This window comes from Physella acuta, unplaced genomic scaffold (genome assembly GCF_028476545.2).
Source record: "Physella acuta isolate Inbredline_101_S28 unplaced genomic scaffold, ASM2847654v3 ptg001782l, whole genome shotgun sequence".
NCBI lineage: Eukaryota > Metazoa > Mollusca > Gastropoda > Physidae > Physella > Physella acuta.
The window spans coordinates 149,617-168,308 of NW_026733292.1; the positions used below are offsets into that span (position 1 = coordinate 149,617).

At 41.4% G+C, this 18,692-nt stretch overlaps 1 protein-coding gene across 1 annotated transcript in view; it reads left to right on the plus strand.

The window, feature by feature from the left end:
• The window catches only part of LOC131930463 (uncharacterized), a gene marked incomplete at its 3' end in the record, with an annotated part of 109,816 nt that overhangs the window by 76,420 nt on the left and 14,704 nt on the right, over positions 1 to 18,692 (plus strand). The window contains exons 5-6 of the mRNA XM_059286962.1: positions 9,155 to 9,202; positions 13,370 to 13,476. Coding sequence (XP_059142945.1) covers positions 9,155 to 9,202; positions 13,370 to 13,476 — 155 coding nt within the window. The remainder of the gene's footprint in view (positions 1 to 9,154; positions 9,203 to 13,369; positions 13,477 to 18,692) is intronic.

The following is an 18,692-nucleotide window of genomic DNA, read 5'->3' on the forward strand; positions in this document are numbered from 1 at the left end:
AGTACTCTAGGAACTCAGTGTTAAACGGCTATGTTGTATCCAATTTTATGGAGTTAGTACTCCAGGAACTCAGCGTTGAACTGTTATGTTGTACCCTATTTTATGGAGTTGGTACTCCAGGAACTCAGTGTTGAACTGTTATGTTGTACCCTATTTTATGGAGTTGGTACTCAAGGAACTCAGTGTTGAACTGCTATGTTGTACACCCCCCCCCCCTAATTCCTCTCCTCCCACCCTCTCTCCAGTTTTCACCCCCCTTTGGCAAACCCGGCATTATCTATTGTTTATCTAGAGGGGAAACGGAATGACGGCCGGCATGAAGGAGTGTACTTTACATAACCCTTTGTACTCTAGCCCCAAGTGTGGGGAGGGAGGGGGGGGGGGGGGGGTAATGGACAAGCTGTGTTGTATATCACAGGAGAGGTGACCTTGTCGTAGATAACGTGTGTATGTAAAAAAAAATAACATTTAGATACGGATGCAGCTCCGCCCTTGACTAATGATGCCACTGTGTACACAATTAAATGTTCGTGCGTGTATTAGAAGGGCAATTTACCTCATGCGATCTGAAGGTGCGAACACTAGTCAAAGTGATGTTTTACGTAACTAGCATTTTTTATGCTGTTATCAGGTCTACCTCTTTTGAAGTTAATGTGTTAATCTGAGTTCGTTAGCACGATAAGTATGCACTTTAAGTTATAAATGTAGAACTTACTCAACCATCGATGCCTCATGTTATACTATTGCGAGTACTGATGTAACTTGAAGTAGTCGAATCCTGGTTTATAGTGTACAAGTAGTGAGGGAAACAACTGGACTTAATCGAATCTTGTCTTACAGTAATTACAAAGTATTGGCTGGATGTAGTAGAATTTTAGTTTACACGATTAAAAAAAAACCTCGCCATGCTAAGTGCGGTATTATGAGAAAACGATTCTTACAGCGAACATGATCTAAACCAGGGGTCTCCAAACTACGGCCCGCGGACAGGATGCGGCCCGTGATGTCCTCTCATCCGGCCCGCGGAGATCTTTCTGTCTAAGGAAAAATCGTTTGTTGGTGATGGCTGAGGAACTTTGTCCAGAGAAATCAAAGACATGCCTAGAAGAAATTGGCCCCCAAACTGAAATTTCATAGTTAATGCGGCCCTCGGCTGAAAAGTTTGGAGACCCCTGATCTAAACGAATGTCTTGAGATCATCTCCTACTGCTTGTGATAGTTTAGTGTCACAGGTTTAGCTCTATGTGCGTCCTTGCAGTTTTTTGTCTCGTTTCTTGTTTGCCACACTGTTATGTTTTACATTGTGTCCCTGGTCCATTTTAAAATGTATGCTGATACAGTTAAAACATTTGTCTTTGTTGTACAGGTAGAAATATTTTTTTTCACACAAAAAAGTTTTATGTTATGAAATGTAAGTGTTTGTTGTTTTAAAGAGTAGTTTTTTCCCAACAGAATGCCTAAAATAACTAATGTTTCTAACGCTTTAAACTCTCAACAAAATCGTGTAGCCTATATGGTTCGTTCAGTGTTGGTTGTCTAGGCCTTAATCTGTGAGATTATTTGGATCACTTGGTTAAGCTGGCACTTTGAGTGGGGTACACACACACACACACCTACACACACTAGCTGACACTGTGAGTGGGGTACACACACACACAGTAGCTGGCATTTTGGGATATATATACACACACACCTACACACACTAGCTGGAACTCTGGGTGGGGTACACACACACAGTAGCTGGCATTTTGGGATATATATACACACACACCTACACACACTAGCTGGAACTCTGGGTGGGGTACACACACACACTAGCTGGCATTTTGGGATATATACACACACACACCTACACACACTAGCTGGCATTTTGGGATATACACACACACACCTACACACACTAGCTGGCACTGTGAGTGGGGTACACACACACACACTAGCTGGCACTTTGGGATATATACACACACACCTACACACACTAGCTGGCACTTTGGGTTACACACAGACACACATTCATGGAAAGCAAACAGCAAGTGGCCAAAAACCGTAACTGGGGGGAAAATGATAATGTGTTTAACCATTTCAGGTTTTACGATTGTCCATTTTTCTTTGATTCGGATGTTTAAAGAATTTAAAATGCCTTCGCGGTACATAGAATGGTGTTGTGAATAGTTTCTTTTTTTTTTCTTATTGTTAATTTTTAAAGCATAATGTACATATACATAAATCCTCCTATATCGGCACAATTTGTTTCCTTCCCAACAGATATTCTCGTTTATCATATTTAAAAAAAAAATATTCTTGTTACTCTTTCTACAATATTACAGTTAAGTTTAATATATGTTTTTTGTATTTAAATTTTTTTTTCTTGTTACCAAATTAAGTCTAATTCATACAGTTTTCGCTTGAATACAGTGTACTAGTACACACGCTGTCCCGTCAAATTGTTTGGAAATATTCACTTTTATTTTCCTATACTCGTGTGCTCTAAACGCTGCTTAAGTCGTCGAATAGGCGTGTAAAGCCAACACCATTCCTCATGTATCTGATTCTGTTTAACCTTCTCGAAGAGGATTGCCTAAAACTAGTACCAAAAGAGTGGATTGGGGGAGGGGGGGTGGCTGGAAGGAGGTGGGGTGGAGTCAAGAGTACAGCCCCAGAAAACCCAGTAGAGTGCCAGATTTGACTCATGATTTGGGGGGGGGGGGGTGAAATTTACTCTGAGTGGTATTTGACCTTTATGTTTCCATTGTACCGGCTCGTTTCAGATCGTCAAGGTTTATACAAGGAAAAGGTCAAAAGCCATTAGGTTACGAGTTTTGTTTTATTTGCTACTAGTACGTCGGTAAATTAGGTACATTTTTTTTTTTTGGTGGAGGTTGGAGACTTAGAGAGGGGATAATATAAGGGGGGAGGGGATTTATAAATAGCAAGTATAGTGGGTTAAGTGTAGCTTTAGCCTTGTAATTTTTTTTTTAAATTGTACATCTCTTGTGATAATCACTGTACCCCCTACTATGTACAAAGAAAAAAATGGATTGTAATGATTAATATCTCCACTTCTCCGTAAAGTTTAGTCTAGTCCCTAACAGCAGGTTCGTGTTAGAAAAAACCCTACTTGTTAGGAATCCAGTGAAACAAAAAAAAAAAAAAATTCGTGCGGCCGATGAACTGGAAGACTAAACAGTTTATGTTTAAATTTTAAAAGTCTGCCTCTTTGGCTAGCCCTGGGCTTCCGAGATCTATCGACAGGTAGATTTATTTATCTAAGGTGTCCACATTTTTTTCCCCTCTCCCCTGTGATTTTCTTTCTTCTCCGCTACCCCCCCCCCCCTTTACCCTCTCTTTGAACACACCAAGCCGTAAGTCTACACCTCCCCCCCCCCCCCCTTCAACGCGAACACGGGTAAAAGCCACAGTGCACCTGATATGACCCGGTAAGACACGGTGGGCACTGGGTCAATCCCGGGTCAGTGGGTCTCCGGTAAGTAGGACTAGGTCAGTTGAGGGGAGAAGGCGTATACCGGCCCAGATTTGTGCGTACCGCGCTGACGTCCTGGTGGGCTGATGAATATCTTCTGTACCCCCCGGGGAAGTATAGGGGGGGGGGGGGGGTTAGTTGGTCACCACGATTGATGGCCCGCCTGTTTGGACAATTATTTAGGGTCAGAATTAGAATACGTATTAGGGTAAAATAGATTTGCTTAACTTGCTTTATATTTCTCTTGATCACTGTAAGCTGGATTTACTACTGAATTGGTCAGCATTGTTTCATTAGCCTTTATTAAACACATGAAATTCTATAATGACGATTTGTAATTGCCTTGTTTATAAAAAATATTTTTTCCCTCCTATTTAATGTGTCGCAATGACATTCATGCAGAAGAAAATGCTTAGCTAGAAAAACTAATAATATAAATTTGTAGTTATTTAACAATTTAAAAAAAAATAATATAAGGAAGCAGCTGGTATTTTTTTTTTTTTAATCGCCGTGGTCTATCTTTATATGAACTTGTCTAGACAGAGCACAGAAAAAATGTAATTGTGTGAAATAAGTCTGTATGTTACTAACATCTGTTGACATTGTGATTGTATGTTGTTGTACTGCGACATACCTGTCGGTGTGTAGGTTAGTTGTACCCGATAGGTAAGCGAAGCTGACACATTACTCCACCTGTTCTCACGTGGATTTTAGCTGTTTTACGACATAGTGGTAGTCACACGAGCTGATCTGTGTAGATAATAGAGGCCTTCACTTGATGTATGTCTTGTATGTCTTGTTTCCAATCTAGTCCACAATTTGTACACCGTTTGGCCCGCTCTATGAGAAGCTTATACTTGATGTGTGTCACTTGATATATGTCTTGTTTCCAATCTAGTCCACAATTTGTACACCGTTCGGCCCGCTGTAAGCACTGGCTGACATTTTGGTTGCACGGGTGGATTTTATCTAAGTTAGATGCTAGACATCAAATCCAGAGATCAGTTAATTAGTGCTGCGAGTAATCAGGGTTAATAGGTAATAATTATTTTAACTGACGTTTGGCAAACGTTATAGCACACACACATACGCACGCACACACACACACACACACACACCCACACAGAGACATACGCACCCATACACACAGACGCACCTCTACACGAAGACAGACGCACTCACATACACGCAGACATACGCACACTAACACACTTAAAATTAGAACCGGCTCACTAAATGCACCGCGTCCGGGCGGATGTCGTGGAAATTGCACTAATTGCACCATTAGACCACCGGTTGGGTTGTCTAGCCCCCCAACCACCCTAATGCACAAAGTCAATTTGTCTGGTCTGCGAGTTGATGGATCTGTCCTTCCCAGCGAATGCTTTCATTGTCTCTACATTAGTCGTCTACCCCGGCCCTCCGTCCTTGTCGTCGGCCACCCAGACGTCTCTGATTAGGGTACAGTTAATTTGTCCGCGTGTATTTTGTAATGACGGAGAGCGTTTGTGTAAACTGCTCGACGATTGCTCGCTATTTATTTCACTAATTGTTTTCTTTTTTTAAATCCTCCAGCTAAAATTGTGTGTTATTCAGCGGCTTTATTATCGTGGTAGTGACATGCAAAAATTGGGCAATCGCTCTGTCGTGGGTTTCTTGAGTGTGTGGACTGTCTCTATAACATAATTATCAAATTGAAAACTAGTTACGAAATATTTTTTAATTAGCTGCTCGTCAAAGACAATTTACAGTAATAATTATATGAAGCAATTACAGCAATAGAAAACCGTACAGATAATCTTTAATTTTCTTAAACCAGGTTTATTATTATTTTTGTATTAATATAAAATGATTATGTTATCTCGCGGCCATATTATATTTAGCATTGTGCTTTTAAACACTCACGAACTAAGAAACTAGAATTGCTACAGAATAGTTGCAACAAGCTCACACGACTCTGTCATGTTTTCATTCTTTTCATTCTTTATCCTCTTCTAGACTTAGTTAAAATACTACTTTGATAACCTAAAGAAAATGCCAGCGTACCGCCACAGGCCCGCGGGCCGACTAGAAAATGTCATCTACCTGGCCCGCGGGCCGCTGTCTGGGTACCGCCAGCGTAAGCCTATACCAGCGTCGGCCCACTGACCTTATGCGTCATACAACCAGGATTCACGTCGCTTGTTCCTTAGTTCAGCATTTGTAACGCTGTCACACGCATGCACACGACTAATTCATCTCCTCCGCATTCAAGTTGTTCAAGTAGATTTATCTGACATTTCTTGCTTTGCTTTGAGAAGCGCTTGAATAAATTTCATACGGCTTTCATTAATTATTCAACGTTTTCATTTTGAACATGCTTTAAATATTCGACAGCATGGATTTGGTTTTTTTTTTATAACTGCCGTTCTGGTCTGTGGAGCGGGTGTTTTTATGCCAGACAGCTTGTCTCGGTTGTGGACTCATGGCTTTTGTGCCAGGTGTAGCACATTGTCTGGGAGTCACGTTGACGTGGCATGTGCCATGGCTTTGTCACGTGGACGTGGGTGTCTAGTGTCAGTGTCTCGTTATTGATACGTTGTGTCAGTGTCACATTGACGTGGTGTCACGTTTATGGGATACGTTGTGTCCGTGGTACGTTGTGCCAGTGTCACGTTGACGTGGTACGTGGTGTTAATGTCACATTGGCGTGGTATATTGTGTGTCACGTTGACGTACGTTGTGTCACGTTGACGTGGTACGTTGTGTCAGTGTCACGTTGACATGGTACGTTGTGTCAGTGTAACGTTGACGTGGTACGTGGTGTCAATGTCACATTGGCGTGCTATGTTGTGTGTCACGTTGACGTGGTACGTTGTGCCAGTGTCACGTTGACGTGGTACGTTGTGCCAGTGTCACGTTGACGTGGTACGTTGTGCCAGTGTCACGTTGACGTGGTACGTTGTGCCAGTGTCACGTTGACGTGGTACGTTGTGCCAGTGTCACGTTGACGTGGTACGTTGTGCCAGTGTCACGTTGACGTGGTACGTTGTGCCAGTGTCACGTTGACGTGGTACGTTGTGCCAGTGTCACGTTGACGTGGTACGTTGTGCCAGTGTCACGTTGACGTGGTACGTTGTGCCAGTGTCACGTTGACGTGGTACGTTGTGTGTCACGTTGACGTGGTACGTTGTGTCACGTTGACGTGGTATGTTGTGTGTCACGTTGACGTGGTACGTTGTGTCACGTTGACGTGGTACCCTGAAGCCGTATCAGTTATCACATTCAATATGTCTACCAGTTTGACATGATTCAATCATGACCGTTGTGGTCCGTCATGTTAGTGTTACTTTGCGCACAAGTATTTAATTTTTTTGAAAGTCGAATTTCGTCTCCCAAAAATTTCTCACACCCTCCCTGTAAGGCGACAACAATGCAGCCAAGCTTCCTTTCTTACCCGGTGAAATCTTGGGTAACACCTCTAAGCCTTAATAATACCTGCAGTAACACCTGTAAGCCTTGAGATTACATTCAGCAACACCTGTTAACCTTGATATTATCTTCAGTAACACCCGTAAGCCTTGAGTTTATTTGCTGTAACACCTCTAAGCCATGATGTTACCCGCAGTAACACCTCTAAGCCATGATGTTACCTGCAGTAACACCTCTAAGCCATGATGTTACCTGCAGTAACACCTAAGCCTTGATGTTACCTACAGTAACACCGCTAAGCCATGATGTTACCTGCAGTAACACCGCTAAGCCATGATGTTACCCGCAGTAACACCTCTAAGCCATGATGTTACCCGCAGTAACACCTCTAAGCCATGATGTTACCCGCAGTAACACCTCTAAGCCATGATGTTACCCGCAGTAACACCTCTAAGCCATGATGTTACCCCCAGTAACACTTCTAAGCCATGATGTTACCTGCAATAACACCTCTAAGCCATGATGTTACCTGCAGTAACACATGTAAACCTTGATAGTACCTGCAGTAACACCTGTAAACCTTGATATTATCTGTAGTTCTACGTTTAAACCGTGACTCTTTGCAGACACTCCAACACACAACACTATCTTGATTAATACTTTCGTTGTTAAGCTATTTTAAACTATTTGAACATCCGTCTGTACCTGGTGCTTCAAAAGCATGTAAAAAGACACGGATTCTAATGTGTGGACCGCAGGTTGTTCAAACGACTTGTCACTCTACATGCAAATATAAAAACATAACACACAAAAAACTTGGTGGAGAGGTCGTGAGTTGCATCCGGGATTGGTTCTAGGATGTCACTGAGCCCGCTCAGCTCTGATGGATACCCTGGCTTAAGTTGGGCGGAATAAAATCTGCTGAACATGGTTTTGATATTCTGTATGCCGAGGCTAGAAAATAAATTGTCATCCATGACTGCAGAGGTACTTAGGCCAATTACCTGGTAAAACAGCAATTACGTTGTAGGCCTATATACTCAGGAAGCTTAAAATATAGAGATGATCGAGGGTCATAAGAATAGTTTTTAAGGCTATGTTTGCACTCAGTCACTTCTCATATAGGTCCTGGATCTGATGGCAAACATCAAGGAATATCCATCTTGCAGTCTGTATTGTTATAGAAGACATGTATGGTTTTAGCAATGCTACATTTTTGTGTTGTGGCTTTGTATAGGGTCAGTTACACTCCTTTTAGTAATGCTGTCCGATTGTTTTTGTTGTTACTTTGTAGAGCGACAATTACATTAGTTTTAGTAATGCTGTCAAAATGTTTTTATTGTGGCTATGTATAGCGTCAATTACATTAGTTTTAATAAAACTGTCCAATTATGTGTTGTGGCTTTGTATAGCGTTAGTTATAGCAATGCTGTCCAAATATCTTTGTTGTGGCTTTGTATAGCGTTAGTTATAGTAATGCTGTCCAAATATCTTTGTTGTGGCATTGTATAGCGTTAATTAGTTAGCATTAATTATATGAGTCTATCGGGTTTTTCCCCTTTGGCGATCAGGCGATATTCGGCGACGTGAAAGTTTGCAGCAACTACCGTTTATTACCGCAGGTGTTTTTTTCCCCTCTGTCGATCAGACCATATCTGGCGACGTTAAGGTTGGCACGTATACTTGAAGATTTTATTGAACTTCCGATATCTCCCCAGTAAGTTGGTGATCCTTCACATGCTCCAAGGTTTTCTTGTGGGCTGACTAGTGTACTATGACGTCGGTCACGTCGGCTGGTACTAACGATGTCGCTTGACCGCTGTTGATCAGCCGTACCCATATATCTTTCATGCATAAACATAACTTGACTATTATCTATGGGACCGGCACAATTAATATGTGAATGCTGTTAATCTTTAAGGAATTTTATCGTTTTTATTTGTATTTTCATTGAACCTGATCCCTAGTCTCTACACCTATCAAAACTATTAATTCTTATTTAGGTACACCATACATTTAGTGACGGACACATTAAAATGATATACTAACATGCAGTTTAAGGATAGATAGAATATAAATAATTTAAAATAAAATATTTAATTATTAGCTTACTATTTTTTACGTTGGTGTGTGGATGGAAGAGCTTCTACCAAATAATGTTTTTATATAGTTTAAACTTAAACATTTTAGAAAGGTCTTTATCCTAATGTATTCTTAGTACTTTGTATTCGCACTTATGTTTTGACTTTAATTTATTTTCAGGTAAAGATTTTATATGGGGCAAAACGAACCCAGGCAAGATATGTGAAGGTAAGGACAGTGATGGTTAAATAAAGCTACTACTACCTTCACTTCAGTATATACCCATGGCGAGTTTTATTGTGTGGCAGAGTGAGTTCTATGTCGGTTTGCGAGCTCAGACCCATGGCGAGTTTTGGCGTATGGCAGAGTGGGTTCTATGTCGGTTAGCAAGCTCAGACCCATGGCGAGTTTTATTGTCCTCTTCTCTGGACCACCATTTGCCCTCCTTACCTCCCACCATTTGCCCTCCTTACCTCCCACCATTTGCCCTCCTTACCAACCACCTTGCCCTCCTTACCAACCACCTTGCCCTCCTTACCAACCACCTTGCCCTCCTTACCAACCATTTGCCCTCCTTACCAACCACCATTTGCCCTCCTTACCAACCACCTTGCCCTCCTTACCTCCCAACATTTGCCCTCCTTACTTCCCAACATTTGCCCTCCTTTACTCCCACCTTGCCCTCCTTACTTCCCACCATTTGCCCTCCTTACTTCCCACCATTTGCCCTCCTTACCTCCCACCATTTGCCCTCCTTTACTCTCACCTTGCCCTCCTTACTTCCCACCATTTGCCCTCCTTTACTCTCACCTTGCCCTCCTTACTTCCCACCATTTGCCCTCCTTTACTCTCACCTTGCCCTCCTTACCTCCCACCATTTGCCCTCCTTACTTCTCACCATTTGCCCTCCTTACCTCCACCATTTGCCCTCCTTTACTCTCACCTTGCCCTCCTTACTTCCCACCATTTGCCCTCCTTTACTCTCACCTTGCCCTCCTTACCTCCCACCATTTGCCCTCCTTACTTCTCACCATTTGCCCTCCTTACCTCCCACCATTTGCCCTCCTTTACTCTCACCTTGCCCTCCTTACTTCCCACCATTTGCCCTCCTTTACTCTCACCTTGCCCTCCTTACTTCCCACCATTTGCCCTCCTTACTACCCACCATTTGCCCTCCTTATCTCCCTAACCTCCCCCCTCCCCATTTCATATCCTCTTTACACCACCCATTTTTCGCTACCCCCACCTTTTTAATATCATGTCCCCACCCCTCAAATCCCCAGCGCCTCTCCCCCCGGGCCTCCACCGAGCAGCCTCATCCGTTATCTCCTCTCAGCTCGCTATTCCCAGCAAGCCTAAGAAACCGCTGAGACAGCACAACTCGAACCGTCCATTTGATACCAGGGGCAATCACCTCTCTTGTCGACATTAGAGTGAATGTTCTTGGATGTCCCCCCACCCCTCCTGCCCTGCCCCAGCTAATGATGGGGGAGGGGTAGCTTGGGATATTATCTGTTCTGAATTAACCGTTGCCTAACTGTCGCCACTTACGTTTATGTGTCGTTTTGTTTTTTAAATTCACCGGCTGAAAAGAAAAAAAAAACTGGTGCATCTGTACTAGGCTGCGGATAAATTTCGTTTTCATTTTTTTGAAAAAAAAAATACTGTGTTTAAACTCTCAACTGAAGTTAATATTTCAACTTTCATTTCTATTTAACATATCATATTTTCTGGTGGGTTAAAAAAAATATTGCCATTTTCGTTTTGTACACGTTATCTTTTTCCCCCACCCCTCTTCTTGTTTTATTTTATTTTTTAATGCCACTCTCCATATTTTTACTTTAAAATTGTTCTGCACCGTCATAAAGCTCTCAAACCCTCACACTTCAAGTGTTGATCGATTTGTAATTTTATCTGCAATTGGCAAAAAGTAAAAAAAGTTGCAATGGATTTTTTTTTAAATTTGTATTCGGCATTGCATGATGAATATAAAACACTAAAGACCCCACGTATATTTCAGTTCGGCTGAATTTTTTAAAAAAAGGGGTTTTACAGTATTTTTTAAAGCAGTTTTCAAAAAATCGTTACCCTTTTCCATAATTATATCTTATCAATAGTCCTTAAAATAGCGAGTCATCGACCGTACGAATGAGGTCGGGCACAAAATCGATTGTCTCTGCTGGGCAGGAGCAAGGAGATACGGGCTTAGACATTTAGAAGAAACTGGAGAGTACAACAGAGGGGAAAGTGGGGGTTATTTGACGTGGTTTATACACCAGAGGCGGTTCTACCTGTGGGCTACTGGTTCACACAGTGGCGGATACGCCAATGGTCTTACAGTTGTGAGAGAAGAATCCACCAGTGGTCTTACAGTTGTGACAGAATCCACCAGTGGTCTTACAGTTCTGACAGATCCACCAGTGGTCTTACAGTTCTGACAGATCCACCAGTGGTCTAGTAGATCTAACTCACAGAAACCCACGTGGACAAATAAAAAAGCCTAATATCATGTGAAATATTTTCCCATCCAGGGAGGGATGTTAGACATCAACTATACCATCATGACAAAAACACTACCTGAATCTTTACTGTTTTAATAAGTGGAACGTTCTTAGAGTGGTTTCGGTGGAATTTCATCCAAGCTCTCGTTTTAAAATTGACCTCGTCTTTTAAGTAAAATCTAAAAAAACTTTTACTAAAATTAATATTCTGATGTATTGATCTATTTGTTTTATTTCTTAGTTATAGTTTGCTCTGTTCCTTGTATAAACCCAAATCACGACGTCCCTTATCGTCCAGCGTACATAGGGAACCATCTGAAATATCATAATTGTTGTTTTGTTTTTCTCGTACCCCGAAATTTATTTCAAAAACTATCTCCCAAATTTGTGACGGCTGGTTGAGTGAAAATAAAAGTAGCTTTTCTTGTCACTGTCAGTTATTAAAACTGTAGTCCGTGACGTAGGAGTTTAATGCGTTTACATATTTTATTGTCGGTGCTTTGGGAATTGTTGAAGACCAAAACTCGTGTTTTTGTCAAAACTCGGACCGACATTTGCATTATGTTTTTGTCAAAACTCTAACCAACATTAGCATTGTGTTTTTGTCAAAACTCTAACCAACATTAGCATTGTGTTTTTCTCAAAACTATAACCAACATTAGCATTGTGTTTTTGTCAAAACTCTAACCAACATTAGCATTGTGTTTTTGTCAAAACTCTAACCGACATTAGCTTTGTGTTTTTGTCAAAATTTGGACCAACATTAGCATTGTGTTTTTGTCAAAACTCGGGTCGAATATTTGGCATTGTGTTTTTTTCCTACACAGCAGTGTTTCATGTACTGGCCTTACTGTTGATTTTTGTTCTGTTAAAAAATAAAACATGTGATAAGCGAAACAAAATAAAAAGCTTACATGTTTCTTATACTGCGAACTAGTTGCTGAACTATGTTCTGTTAAAAAATAAAAACGTGTGATAAGCGAAACAAAAAGAAAACAAAGCTACATGTTTTCTGAAGACTTGCTTTCACGTGCGTCCAAAAATTGTAGCTGGAACTTGTTGGTTGCTTGTGGGCGTGATGGCGGTTGTTGTTATGTGGGGGTGGGGAGGGGGTGGACTAGTTCAGCTGTTTTGTAATTGAAAGGTTGCTGGTTGCGTCTTTCTGCCAATCAAGATTCAATTTTTTTAATGTCATGAAATTTGAGCTAGCAGATGTTGATGTGTTTTTGAGGGGGCGGTAGATGGAGGCTGGAATATGTTGCTCATTCCCTTGAAATATTTATGTATATGTGTGTTTAATAGATATGAATACATATGATATATATATATATATATATATATATATATATATATATATATATATATATATATATATATATGGTTAAGCATCGTTAAAATGATATAGGTGTTGTGTATGTGCTGTAACTACACCGGTGACCCTCCTCTGTTATAGTTGTGTACATGATGTATGTACTGTAATTACACCCTTGACCCTCCTCTGTTGTAGTTGTATACATTAAATATGTGCTGTAATTACACCCTTGACCCTCCTCTGTTATAGTTGTTGTGTACATGATGTATGTACTGTAATTACACCCTTGACCCTCCTCTGTTATAGTTGTTGTGTACATGATGTATGTACTGTAATTACACCCTTGACCCTCCTCTGTTGTAGTTGTATACATTAAATATGTGCTGTAATTACACCCTTGACCCTCCTCTGTTATAGTTGTTGTGTACATGATGTATGTACTGTAATTACACCCTTGACCCTCCTCTGTTGTAGTTGTATACATTAAATATGTGCTGTAATTACACCCTTGACCCTCCTCTGTTGTAGTTGTATACATTACATATGTGCTGTAATCCACCCTTGACCCTCCTCTGTCCCCAGCCTGTGGAAAGACGTGCCACACTGCCTGTGCTCCACTGACTATCACAACGACGCACTGCTCCAGGGACCGCAACGGTAGATCCGACCATAGCACGGAAACAGATCTTGTAAGTACCACACTCGGCCCCTGCACAATTACAGTGTACCTGGCTCAGTACATCTCAGCATCCATGGTCCACCTATAGAATACTGCGTTTATTTTTATTTAGAGTTATAGGGCCTAAAAGCGACATGTTGGGGGCTTGGGAAGCGGTACGCACCGGGTGACTCCATTCTAAGGGAAGGGGTGACACCTCATCGAACATTATTTAAGGTATTAACACTTGAACCACTAAAAAAAAAGCCCGGTACCCGCTTACAATTCACACGATACCTTATATGGATTAAAAATATGACTCCTGTAGCAATATTGATACACATATGACTCCTGTAGCAGATTTGATACAAATATGACTCCTGTAGCAGATTTGATACATTGTGTAGAAGTGGTGTGTCACGCGATAGTGTTAATTAATTCACACGATAACCTTCCATCGTGAGTACATTCTCTGTCCAGTCACCGTCTGGGCACGCGCTGGTGTTGGTTAATCTCCCTCTTGTAGTAGGCACGTGCAGCTACTAGAAACCAGTGGACCCAATACATACTCACTCCTGTAATAGATACATTGTTCATGTGGTTAAACATCTATACGGTCGTATCTATCCGGTTAATGCTATTAAACATACACCATCTATGCGAGATGTTGAACATGCACCAACTCCCATATGTAGACAGAAAGTAGATTAACACATGTTACATTACGGAAGAGAGGGCAGTTTATATATTCAGAACTTTGATGTTCTAATATTTTAACATTCCTGTGGTAAAAAAAAATTAACACATCAGCTAGATCTCCGATGCTAATTTAGATAATTATTTGAATTCATATTTTTATTACTGAGATCATCTGGATGCTTATGTCAGAGTGGTCTTCCCCCCCCCCCCCTTCCTCGTTTGACCACATTTGTTTGGTTGGAATATTTCCAACTGTGGGTGTTTGGCAAGTCAGTGGTGGGTTGAAGAGGATGAAAAGCTGTAGTCTAGTGATTCGGGGTTTGTTATCGACCCCTTCCCGGTACCCCTCCGTCTTGTTCTCGAGGAGTTTTATTGAATTGTTTTCTAACCAAATCATCTTGTCATCAAAATCTGAGTAAAATGCCCTGTTGGAACCTGGAAGTCCATGGGGCAGGCGAAGTAGAGTTCACATGTTTCTGTGAACTAGGCATATGAAGGGATACTGTGGTCAGCACTATACCTAGTTGCCTTTACTTTTCCTAACGAGAGTTGGGTACACATCAGAGCTGGGTGGACTCAGCGAGGTTTCACTCACACGAACTCGACGAAATAAATCCTTAAAATTTGAGAATATATACATTTCATTTTCTCTATTCACCACCCCCCCCCCCCCACCCGTGGTTAAACTATCTGCAAACAAGTAATGTATTGCAATATAGCAGGGTGGAATAGGTTCTTTAAAAATTCTATATACCCTAAACAAATCTTCGTGATGATTATTTTGCTGTCGGGTCTAAATTAAATTATACATAGAGTTGAACCAAGTTTCGTGCTCCTCCCACCCCCCCCCACCCCCCCTAAGTAATTATTTCCTATGCGTTGTGCAGATACATTATTTCTTACACGTTGTTCCACTTGAAACCCAATGTCACGTTGTATGTTCCACTAGAACCTGATGTCACGTTTGTGTGCCCCACATAATGACGTCACGGTGCGAACAAGTGTCTCTGTCGTGTCATAGTTTCATCTACCTGACATGACCTGATCTACATAATTTCTACCTGGTTTTGCTAGTGGGGGGGGGGGGTTCTGTCATAATCCCCAGGCGACTTTTGTCTAATGGCCCGTGACAGGTAGTGTGGTGTTCCGTGGGGGGGGGGGGGGTCGTGCCATAATCCAGCGATGTGTCAAAGCTCCACTAATGGCCCGTTGTCTCCCGGCGGTTCTAGAAAAATCCGTCGTACCAGAACCCACCCCTTTAATGGCACCATTCCTGCTGACTCAGCACCCGCCGACTGTCCGGCCGTGATTGGCGGGCTGGAGGCGATCGGCAGCTCCGTGACCTAGTTTCTTAATGAGACGAGGTCAAGGGCCTGGCAGGGTTTTATTCAGGTTTTAATACAAAAATAAACGGTTTGAAAAATGAACGTTGTTTTGTTTTTTTTAAAAAGAAGGGAAGATTTTCACTTAATGGGGCAATGACCTGGCTCGGTCTTACGTTTCGTGGGTATTTGAAACTGTGTCTTTTGGTGTGACTCATAGGACATGTCGTCATTTGCATACCTTCCTCGCTTCTGTCACAATTAGAATTATTTTAATTAGTAATAAAGGCAACGCTAGCCTGTATTTTAGTGGTGGTTTTTTTTTCTTCAAAATGTAATTAATATGCTAATATAATGGGTGGGATTTTCCACACATTGCAAAGTTGTTTTGTCTTAGAAGTATTCTTTTATTTAAATTGAATATGCACTGAATGCTGGAGGTTTTCAAAAAAACATATACACTATCCGACATGTTTTACTACATTTTACACTCCATTTCCAAACGTGTGGATTCCAAAAACTAAATGTATTTCTACCTTGATTTGATTCTCATGAACGAAAAATTAGACATATGGTCTGTACACTGGCCACGACACCGTAGTTATATTTCCAGATGTGTTTCTAATGCAATAGGAAGGGGTCAATGGTCATCGGGTGAAATTCTCGTCAGTTTGAGGTCAGTGGTAATGGGGTTTAGACAGTGGCGAAGCGAGGTCGAGTGTCACCCGGTGCGGCACTTAATGGTGTTACCCCCCCCCCCCCCCCCAAGAGGCGTAGCGACCCTTCCCGGGGACAAACTTTCAAATTTTCGATTTGCACACCCCCCCCCTTCTAATTTTTTTCTATATTTTTTTATATTTTTTGCCTTGGTGTCACCCCCCTAAATGGTGTCACCCGGTGCGGTCCGCGCCCCCCCCCCCCACCCTTGCTACGCCTCTGGGTTTAGACTTAGTGTCGCCGTTTGTTTTTTAAAATTCTATTAACTTAGACCAACCTGATTTTTGCTAAGACAGTCGCGCGAGATTTTGTTGAATAAGTTTTAAAAATCTGGCGTTGTGGTTCAGTTTTGGTACGTAGGCCTATGGTGGGGGTGCTGAGAATTCTAAGGAGTCTTTTTTTTCTGTCATTGGTTCTTAAACTTCATAATAAATTGCATATAATTTTTTTTTTTTTTTTTTTTTTTTTTTTGGTGTTAGTGGTTCTTAAATTATGTAGTAAAATGTGCATATAATTCTGGTTTCCGTTATTTTGCTGTCAGTGCTTCTTAAATTGTGAAGTATTGGTTTCAGGGAGTTCTGGTGTCTGCTTTTTGGTTTCAACGGTTCTTGTATTCTAGAACCTAACTTTGAGAACCATTTGATCCTCTAAATTCTGGCTAATCGGGTTCATGTTATTTTTAAATTTAATCACCAATTTTCGATTTAGCCTCCTAACGGGTCAGTGCACGTGTCAACTATTGACAACCTACTCAACCCGCCTACCAGTTTAAGCACTTTAAAATTTTTGGCCGCGAAAAAAAATCGTTGACAAACCCACAAATAACTACTAAATACCCTGCAAGTAAGAATGATTGGCGGGTATTTTTGTCGGCTCAAGCATGGAGGAAAATGTCGATGTCATCGCTCAATACATCCAGAGTTGTCCTGTTTCCGGCAGACTTAGGTCATTCTTGAACATTTTATTGCAGGCAGAACTAGGCCGTGCTTTTTGTGTTTTATTCACAGACCTTCTTTTTTATAGTTCAGTCAGAACTAGGCCATCCGTTTTATCAGTCAGAACTAGGCCATCCATTTTATAATTCAGGCAGAACTAGGCCATCCTTTTATAATTCAGTCAGAACTAGGCCATCCTTTTATAATTCAGTCAGAACTAGGCCATCCGTTTTATAGTTCAGTCAGAACTAGGCCATCCTTTTATAGTTTAGTCAGAACTAGGCCACCCTTTTATAATTCAGCCAGAACTAGGCCATCCTTTTATAATTCAGTCAGAACTAGGCCATCCGTTTTATAGTTCAGCCAGAACTAGGCCATCATTTTTATAGTTCAGTGATAAATAAGTATTACATTTTTTTTAAGGAAACGGGTGTCGTATATTTATTATTTAAGTATATGAAATTTCCTGACATATCCCTTAGACTTAACCCAGACGGATCAATTGGAAAGTGCGTCCCTGTTTGCACTCGGATATATTGTTCCATTTTTTACCCGCTGCGTGTTTTAATGTCGGTGTCTGTCTGTCCGGTAGTTGTACATATTTTTAATATTTGTCTCCGTCTCTTTTGTGTTCTGTCTGTCTGGACGTAGATAATGTGATGTGTCTGTCTGTTGATTGTGTCTGTCTGTTGATTGTGTCTGTCTGTTCGGTAGTTGTAAATATTTGTGTCCGTCTCTTTTGTGTTGTGTCTGTCTGTTCGGTGGTTATACATTGTGTGTCCGTCCCTTTTGTAATGTGTCTGTCCAGTTTGTCTGTTTGTGTTTTGTAGTTATATCTTTTGTGTGTCCCTTGTGTGATGTGTCGGTCTGGTAGGTATGTCTGTTCGCTGTATCTATTATGTAGCTATATATTTTGTCTGTCTGTGATATTCTGTCTGTGCGGTGATTATAGCTTGATGCCTGCTCCTTGCGTCTGTCTGTCTTGATTATACCCTAGTACCTGCTCCTTTCAGTGATACCAACTCGTATTTCAGGCCCTAATTTCATAATTGCTACGTTAAAGAGGTGGGTCATGTCTACGGTTACTTTTTTTTTAAACCAGGAATTTCTTTTCTTTTCTTGAACAGACATTGAAACTATTCATTTGGTGTGAATGTTCTAGAAATGTAGGTTGGTGCACGGGTCGTGTTCTGATTCAAAGCGGTGCTGGGTCACCGTGACCTCCGGCAGGTCGAGGTACGGCGGAGATAGTTGGGTGAAGGTGGGCTGGGTCAAGCTGACCCCATCAGCATGTAGGCCAGATAAAAGTGTTGGTATATCGGTCAAGATTGGGATCTCTTGAGTAACGTAACAGGTCGTAATGAGGTCCGTCTGTCTGTAAGCAGGAGGCGCACTTTTACTTTTGTCTCAAGTAGAAGACGTCCCAAGCATGAAGGGGCACTTTTACTTTTGTCTCAAGTAGAAGACGTCCCAAGCATGATGGGCACGTTGAGTTTGTCTTAAGCAGAAGGCACTGTCTGCAAGCATGAAACATTTAGTTTTGTCTGAAGTAGAAGGTACTGTCTGCAAGCATG